At 40.3% G+C, this 9064-nt stretch overlaps 1 protein-coding gene across 1 annotated transcript; it reads left to right on the top strand.

Annotated features, from left to right (window-relative positions):
* The first annotated feature begins 3210 nt into the window (after nucleotides 1-3210).
* Nucleotides 3211-8769, top strand: xaf1 (XIAP associated factor 1). The gene is made up of 7 exons (XM_006801181.3): nucleotides 3211-3338; nucleotides 4144-4279; nucleotides 5113-5169; nucleotides 5700-5925; nucleotides 6018-6085; nucleotides 7549-7827; nucleotides 7918-8769. Exons 1-7 carry the CDS (start codon nucleotides 3211-3213, stop codon nucleotides 7948-7950), a joined length of 927 nt encoding a protein of 308 aa, XP_006801244.2. The 3' UTR covers nucleotides 7951-8769.
* Nucleotides 8770-9064: the final 295 nt, after the last annotated feature.

The following is a 9064-nucleotide window of genomic DNA, read 5'->3' as shown; positions in this document are numbered from 1 at the left end:
TTGAACATTTATTGAAGCTATTGACATATTAACATTTGTATTACAGTGATTGTTATAACCCCATGTTAATATTCTATCTACAGGTGTCAAAAGTAGTCAACAAGCTCATGTTGAAGTGAAGTTTATATTAATACAGGTTTTGTTTGTAGACAATTGTGAAGACGCAGGCTCTGGGCGGAGCCAGGTGTTGAACAGATCTAACATGACAATTAAATTGATTTCATTCCCTAACACAGAATAACAAGACTGGAGCAACGACACTGGATAGGAGAAAGTCTGATACTTTCTAAGATATGAGGTCACTAACCTTTTCTTTTAATTTTCTAGCTTAATTGAATGGACACATGTTAGAATTAGAAATGGCTAATTTGTTTTTTATGTCTTTTATTAGAATGAGTGGTTTTAATCATTTTTATACATATCTTGCAAATGTGCTTATAATGAGTTGGCACTCGGTCTTTTGAAGGTCATAAGCTTCGTTCGGCGATAGTCCGGACTGATAAAGTGTAAGAAATGCCTTGAGTGCAGCGGGCTAAATGCAAACACGCTTACACACACATACACTAAATTAGGATAAGTCCTTGGGACATTCTGAATATTCTAAACAAATTCTGAATCACCAAAAGATCAGTAGACAGCAACATTAGATTGTTAGAGCCAGGAAGAGAGGTGTTTTGGTTTTCTGTCTCTTACAGAGAAAGGAACAGACACCAGACGAGGTCACAGATATACGAGGATCCTTGGCAGCAGAGACAGACACGGTGACTGCTGAAACATCAACGGGGTTCAAGTGTCATGGCATTTTGGGCTCCAGTTAGTCACCTAAAAAGGATGGATCAAATAAACACAGCGATAACCACGAAGGAGTGACGGAAATCCAGGAACACCACACCAACGACGTTCGAGAGGCTGTTGGTCATAAGGAGAACACCTTTCTGTTCCTTTTCCTGGGGAACACAGCTGTGATCCCAGAATACACAGATCATTGTTTGAAATCGGGGCAGAATAATCCCCTGATCTGTGCAACGACTGAAGGGTTGTCTAACCCCTGAGGTTGAAGGAAACAAGAGCAGAGAATCACCGACTGGAAGACACTGGTGCCTACAGCAATAAAATAAAGGTTAAAAGCTCCTCGGACAGAGGTTCTAGTCCGAGTACGTTTGGAGGGTATAAGGTAGCACCGAAATAAAGCTGTGGGAGAACTGGGGAGTGATGGGAGTGTCATCTGTACCTACTATTGTTGTTGTAATAAAAGTTTTTCTTGCATCTGAACTGTGTAAACACAGAGGTCATCTCACATATGGTTCACCCAACAGGGGGACAAAAGGCCTCAGGAGTAAGGAGAAATGAACCCGGCAACACTGGATTGCAGGGTGTAAGTGAGCTCTTTATGTCTAAAGAGCTCATCAGGGGGAATTGTGGGATTATGATATTATTTTATGCCATGTTAGACCCCTAATTAAAGATTGTGAATTATTATGTAGTTTTCAGTTTGCATCATGCTCCTGAACTAGAAGAAGGTGATAATTATTACATTTGGTAAACTGATTTGCATTACATTAGACTGTTGATTTATTGTGAATGAATGATATTGTTTTATGATGCATTATACTGCTGAGTTATAAGAAATACTGTTCACAGAAAGTCATCGTCTCATTTGTCTGATTAGAAGAGAACAGAGCATACTGCCCCATTTCAGCAGGAGCAGATAAACAGGGAGCCAAGGTCGTAGCTTAGGCGCTGTGTGAGAGAGAATGTTTAGGCTCTGATGATTAGGTGGGGGCCACTAGAGGCTATAAGAGTTTGATCAAGGCTCCACCATTTTGAGATCTGATGCTGTCTGTTGTATGGTGTCCATCTCCCACGCGTGTGTTCATTAAATCATCGTTTGACTTGACCCGGCCGGACCAGTGTTGTTATTTTGGTTTTCCTCTTGTATCCATTCCCAATATTTGAATCCGTAACAATAGATAGATAGATGTGAATACATGAAGGCAAGCTTAAAAGAATATTTTCATTCTGCCGCTTTTACTAAAACTCGTACTAAAAACTGCTAACTTTGTATATATATTTTTTCTAACTTTTGGAAAGAGCACCATTTCTCAAGCAGCACTGATGCTAATTACAAACGTTCAATCAAATGGCCCCATCACCAGTAAAAACACAAACATGAACAGCTTGTCCTGTCATTGTAGTATTGTAGTATTATTGTCCCCAGTGCCCCAACCGTCCCACCCATCCCCTGCACCTCTGTTTGAGCTCGGTCTCTTGTTAAGCCTCCTGGAGCTGGTTCCGGAGCCTAATCACCTCCTCACTGGAGGCCCGCTGCTCTTCTTCTCTCTCTTACATCAGTGCTGCCAGCTGCCACAGCAGAGGAGCTGCACAGGGAAAAACTGAGAGAAGAAAAAAATAAAAACATCTGGTTCAAACAAGAGCCAAATTCAAGTTCTTGTTTCTTTTAGAAAACAGCCATTGTTGTAACAAATCAATAAATTCCACCTTGTCTCATTTAACAGGATTACCTCTATTACCTGAGTGAGAATGACGCTGTTTTCTCTCAGTGTCCAAGTGGAAAATGGTGAGATTTAGGATGTGCAGCAGACTCCGAGTGTCACACACCACACTCACTAAAGAGAGCGATTTTTTCCGCAACATGGTCTCCTCTCAGAAAGCCCAGCACTTCCTCTGGGGGCACTTACAGGTGCTGAGTGGGATTGATCCTCTTTGGGAATCCCTGGGTTTGGTCCCTAGATATGATCAGTTAGGATGTGTTTGTAACAAGAGCTGCAGACTCTTCCTCAGCAAACAACAGGTGCTGCTACAGAAGGACCAGAATCTATGCCTGTGGGCCCAACATCAAGGGACACTGCAAAATAGGAATTTGCTTACTTTAGAACTATGTATCACATTTTAATAAAGAGTAAACATCAGATATCATTATGCATTCATATATATAGAGAGGGGGGGGAGAGAGACAGAGAGAATTTTTCAGTACATGTTTTTAAGGTGGTAAATGTTAAAATACTCATAAAATGTGAATAAAAACACGTCCCTAAATAAGTAAGGAGCAATTTCGAAACAAAGCGTTGAAATTCAATACGTTTCCAGTTCAGTCCTGCATTAAACTGAAGAACTGAAACTGCCACTGAAGACGTATTTAGAACTCGCGCTCGCCCCTCTGTGGCAGGTGTCCGCAATAGCAATCTGTACATGTTTTCACTTTCTATTTTGGGGAAGCAGTACCAAAGTGTGAGAGCAGTCAGGCATTTCAGATTAATCTTCCACACTCGGATCATTTTTATGGAAGACAAGGAGGCAACACGCACCTGCGGCCAGTGGTGAGTTCGTGATATGTGACAGCGTTGTTTGAAGTGAGACTTCGATTTAAAAGTACTTTTAAATGATTGATTACAGTCAATTTGATAACCGGAAAGTGAATGTGAATAAACCGCCACGTAAGGTGAATAGTCAAAAAACTGAACAGAATGAGTGTCAGTATGGCAATTATGTCTGAAAGAAATAGGCACATTGTCCTGATCTGCTCATATATAAAAGTCTTTGTTAGAAGTTTACAAACCAAGTATGGTTTCGGTGACTGAAAATTGATATGGAACGGTAAAATGCTTTAAATCTGTTTTCTAAAGAGGGCTCAGTCTCAGAAAGCTAGAGTCAGTCCACTCTTTCACTGTGTATTAAGCCCATACTGTGCTCTGCTTCAATTAAACTGCTGCTTAATGGAAACTGCGTGAGTCTGACAGTTTACGTGAATCAAAAGCAGTCTTAGTTTCGTTTTCAGGAAGGCTCTCCCTAATAAAGATATTTTCCCTGTTACTGCTTCACTGGATAAGGTGTGTCTCATCTCTAACTGATTGTAAGCAATAATAAATGTGCAATTTTTCTCCTCTCGACCACCGTACACTCCCTGTGCTTCTACTGTGTTAACACGTAGCAGGACAGTCCAAAAAAGAGAGTCCAGCTGTATTACAGGCAGGGCATACCTGTCACTTCCTATAGTAGCATTCAGTAGGACAGCTGAGCAAAAAATGTGGTTCTCGGGTACATACTTTATTTCTGTGTTTGTTTTTGAATGTGACTTCCCTTGCTACAAAATGACATACGTCTTTCCTTCTATTGTTGTTTAAGCCACAAAGAGGTCGCTGAAGCCAACTTTGATCTACATGAGACGCACTGCAGCCGATTCCTATGTCTCTGTCCGGACTGCAATGAATCAGTTCCCAGGGATCAGCTGAAGGATCACAGAGAGGAACAGCATGCAGAGGTACAAACACGGTGAAGCTGTTTATTCACACAGATCCACTTCATGGAGATCATTTCAGAATTTCAGCACAGGCCACAGACAGAGTGCTGTCATTCCCTGCGTGTTGGTACACATTTCTACCTTTTGAGTATCAGCATGTGTCTGTGTAGTGAGCAATTTGCATATTTGCCGAACAAGTGACTGCTCCCAGGTTCAGTACTGGGAGGAGATATGAATGCTTTTGAGGGGCATGTCAGGAAGATCATTAGGTGTAAAATAAATGTGCCATATCAAACACCCCATATGGAAAAGAAATAGAAAAAACTTATAAAAGACTTGCATCAGATGTGGCCTACTTCATATAGTGAATCATATAAGGCTTATATGATTTACTCATGAAAGTGGCCACTTTCATATATTGTTTTAATAAGAATCTAAAACATACAGGTTTCATTTATATAATTTTTCTAGGGATCTTATATCTGTTTTAACTCTTGCATGCTTTTCATACAAGTTTCAAACAAGACAGATACAAACTTTATAAGATTTATATATATCTTTTCCATATGGGACTCCCTGGAGCTCCCTGCTGTGGTGACCCCTGGTGAATAAAAGGAAGCAGCTGAGAGTAGTTTTGTGTATCAGAATATGATGGATCCCTCAATTATTGGGCAAAATGTAGGTAACAACTCAACATGAAGGCAGTGAGATTTATGAGCTATTCCAGTGTTTACTTTGTTTTACTTTGTTTTAAAAAGAGTTGGTGTTCTCACAATGTGAAAAAGTAAAACACGTACGACACACAGACACAGCACAGCGCATCTATGTAAATCTGCAAATTTGCTTGTTATCAGGTGAGCTGCTCCAAGTGCAACAAGAAGATGGAACGTTCTCAGCTGATGGATCATGAGGTGAAACCAAAACCACCATTTAGGTAGACATTCAGACACATTAGAACAACATAGTGACAAATCTGCAGCTGTGGTCAGAAGGTTACATTCACTCATCATCATGGGCATGGATGTCAAGGTGATTTGGGGCTTTTAATTATTTATTAAATCTATTTTGGATTTTCTCAAAGCCACACAGGATCAAGACATATACAGACTCAAATATATACATGCACCCCACTAATATTTGATTAAATTTGCCTTAGTAAGTAGCACTTTGCATTCACTTTACTTTACTTTGAGTAAGTGGAGCTGAAGGTTGCACGATGTCCTTTAAATTTGACAAGTTTAATCTCTAGCTTGCCATGAACTGGAAAGTGCTGGAATACCACCATCACTGTCCCCAGTGAAGACAGTCGCCATAGACTAAGAGGGTTATGACCAAAACAGAATCCACACCTTCATGCTCAAGTTAAACTTGCAGCTGCCTACATGGACGAGCCCTAGTTATCCTAGTTATCAGTCTAACTGTGCTTTTCGCTGTCTCACAGGCTGATGAATGTGTGGAACGTCTGCAGGCATGCCAGTTTTGTGACCTAGAAGTGCCATCGAAGGAGCTGGACGGACACAGCTTGGTGTGTGGGAGCCGCACTGAGCTCTGCAGAGACTGCGGCTGTTACGTCAGACTGAGAGACCAGCCCAATCATGGCTTGACCTGCTCAGTCACTGAGAAGTCATCAAGTCCCCTACAAGCGACCAGCAGGGCACTCAAAGAGAGTAAGAGAATAATAGATTCAGCAAAAATCTCAGTAAACTTCAGTGTAATTTTATTTCCTGCTATTTAACGCTTGCCGTGCTTCTCTTAACAGCAGAAATGTCAGTAAATTGTACCAGATGTATGGCATCATTTCCAGTTGCTGATATAGAAGAGCACGAGGTATTTAAAAGCATTATTTTACATATAATAATCACAGTTTATCAAGCTAAGCAGGCTGCTTGTTAGCAGAAAAATGAAAGGATACATGTGGATTAAAGTCACACACATACACACAACAAAAAGACTAAAAATAAACAGATATGACACTGGAGGAAAATATAGGAAGGCAAGTAAAAGATGAAAATGATCAGATAGAAGACATCACGTGTAGCAGTTAAAAACAAGTCAATAGAAATGAGTTTTAAGAGGTGATCCAAAGGAAGTCAGTGGTTCTTCTGGTCTGATCTCCTCAGGCTTCCTCGTGCCCAAGAGAAGGGAGCTGCAAATACAGTAAATATGTGTATGATTGTCTCCAGATCAGAGCATGAAAGTCTAGGTGCTCTAGCCTGTTCTATTTCATAGACAGGAAGAATGTGAGACTCAGAGTTAAGGACCAAATGAGCTCACAGGTGTTGAGCAACAAGTTTAACATTTGTGTGCAGAGGGTCACATATCTCTCAGTGTCAAGAGATTTATTCTAAAGACACTTCTTCAGCTAAGAATCTAAAGGTAGAAACACACAGACGCTGCAGTTTTTACTTGCAAGGGCGATCACAGAACGCTCACACCAGAGTGGGGGCCCTGTGATGTGCGCTTTGTTCCTGCACTTGCCTTTATTTATATACAAAAGTAATACAACAGTGAATACGTCTATTCATTAACAGAGGAATGTTAGTATGTAGGGAGTGAAGATAAAAGTGGTTCAGGTGTATGTGTGTGTGTGTGTGTTATTCTGAAGGACGTGGCCCCTCTTCTTGAAGATAAGAGCTTCCAGCTCCCCTCTTCCTGGCAGGAGTGAAATAATAACAGCTTGCTCAGCTATTATCACTGTGAGAAAGAATTTATAAAGCAAGTCTTGATTCCAACAACAGTAATAAAAGAGTCATCATGCAGTATTCTATAATATGCAAACTTATATATGAACAAAAAGATTATACTGACTACTAAGTACAATTTTGTTTTGACACTCAGTAATGTTTATGTCCTTTGAACAACACCTCATATTACTGTATCACCCCAATAATACACTTTGCTCTCAGACTGCAGGCTTACTTGTGGTTCCTAGGGTATTTAAAAATAGAATGGGACACAGAGCCTTCAACTTTCAGGCCCCCTTTCTGTGGAACCAGCTCCCAGTTTGGATTGTGGAGACAGACACCTTCTTTTAAGATTAGGCTTAAAGCTTTTTGATAAAGCTTATAGTTAAGTTAGGATCAAAATCCTCCCTTATTTGACCTTACTAGTGTATTTTTTGCTCTTTATAAATAAAACTGAATTGAATTGAAAGAAAAAAAAACAAGGCATTGAATCGAACTGTTCACACTGATGATTGGTATTCTTCATATTAAGAAAAATCACTCTACAGTATTTACACTGTAAAGAGTCACTGTATAATATCTTTTTCTGTATTCCCCACAAAACAGATGACATGTATTACAACAACCACGTGGGAATATGAAGTGGAAAAGCAGTCAAAGGGAGCATCAGAGGAGGAGTTGGAGGAGGAGTCAGAGGAGGAGTCGGATCAGGTTGATTTCTCAAAAAAGGGGGGCATTCCCCAGCTGATGACCACCAACAAGGAATTAAACTTCTCAGACAGACCCAGCCGTGGCCCCTGGATCAATGGAGGCGACCCAGATCAAATCAGGACATGTCCACATTGTCATCTGGCTCTGCCCGTCTCCACACTGCAGTGGCACGAGGTAATGTTTCTGAAGCACCAAGGATTTAACTGAAAATCGCTGAAATTTACCAATGGTAAGATGTTCCCCTCTCCTCCTGTGTGTCTGTAGGTGAAGTGCAGACGTCACATACGCTTGAACTAGAGGCAGAGCTCCTCAGAATGGAAAAGCTGCCCCCAAGAGCTTTGACCAACACCATAGGAGAGCATAAAGGCTTTGCAAGTGCACGTTTCAAACAGATCTTTAGGGTTTCTTCTGATGCTTTTATTAATGTTTACATTTTTTGTTTGTTTTTGAATTAAAGTACTTTACTCTGCATCTAAGTAAATTTCACACTGATACTTACAGTCTATTAATTACAAGCACGGCCACTTAACTTTTATGCTAACCACTTATCCATCATATTCACAGTTTCCACTGCTGTGTGTGTAAAACCGGATCAGTTGTTGCAAAAAATTCTCATGATAACTCTAAAATGTTTTTATGCTCCTATCATGTTAATATTCCGGCAGTGGCGATCACCTCATCTTTTGTTAGATGTGCACAAAGCAGAGGAAGAGGGGACTGATGGGAAACGTGTGCTAGAAGGTGCAGAGTTCTGTATTCATGGGAGTGTCCGTGAACCACTAACATGCTTCCACAGCTACAGTGTGATGTTTTTACTGACCTTTCCACGCCAAAGGATATTTACATGTATGTGAGTCTTAGTCTATCGCTGACACCCAGAGCTCTGTGCACACTTTTGTCTGTTACCCTGTTAAGACTGCAAGCCTGAGGACTTTGAGTTGCGTGTTTGAAGTACTTCCATGAATACCAATTGTTGAACTGATATGATATATAATTTAAAAAAAACACTTCTTTACAAATGAATATACACTTAATGTGTAACCTACATGATCTTCCGCTGTGAGATTTTTAAAGTTTATCCTCACATTTAAACCAAAGGTTTCCTAAACAGGGCTACACCGCTAGTTCTCTAAACGCTACTGACATATGTGCTAATATGTGCCATTGGGTTCCGTGAGCTTTCGTGTTAATAATCCCCAGATAATGTAGCTGACATTAAAGGGTCATCAGCAAATGCAGTTCATCTGGGGATTCAGGCTATACAAGCTGGTCAAGGTGATCAGTAAATCTTTTTTACCTTAAATCAATCTTCTTTAGAGGTTAAATTTAAATATCGCTTTTAGGTCTAATAAATTCAGTTTTTATCATCCTGTGTGTGGGCTTCATTCTTGGAACACTTTGCTGTAAAACA

Source organism: Neolamprologus brichardi, chromosome 14 (assembly GCF_056152115.1).
Source record: "Neolamprologus brichardi isolate AB-2024 chromosome 14, ASM5615211v1, whole genome shotgun sequence".
Classification (NCBI taxonomy): domain Eukaryota; kingdom Metazoa; phylum Chordata; class Actinopteri; order Cichliformes; family Cichlidae; genus Neolamprologus; species Neolamprologus brichardi.
This window is presented reverse-complemented; position numbering and strand designations above follow the sequence as displayed.

What these genes read in the sequence shown, in the direction of transcription:
- xaf1 (XM_006801181.3), top strand. Translation starts at nt 3,211, where the DNA reads ATGTTTTCACTTTCTATTTTGGGGAAGCAGTACCAAAGTGTGAGAGCA. An exon ending in ACACGCACCTGCGGCCAGTG is followed by an intron (nt 3,339 to 4,143) that starts GTGAGTTCGTGA and finishes TTGTTGTTTAAG; the next exon opens with CCACAAAGAGGTCGCTGAAG. An exon ending in CAGCAGGGCACTCAAAGAGA is followed by an intron (nt 5,926 to 6,017) that starts GTAAGAGAATAA and finishes TTCTCTTAACAG; the next exon opens with CAGAAATGTCAGTAAATTGT.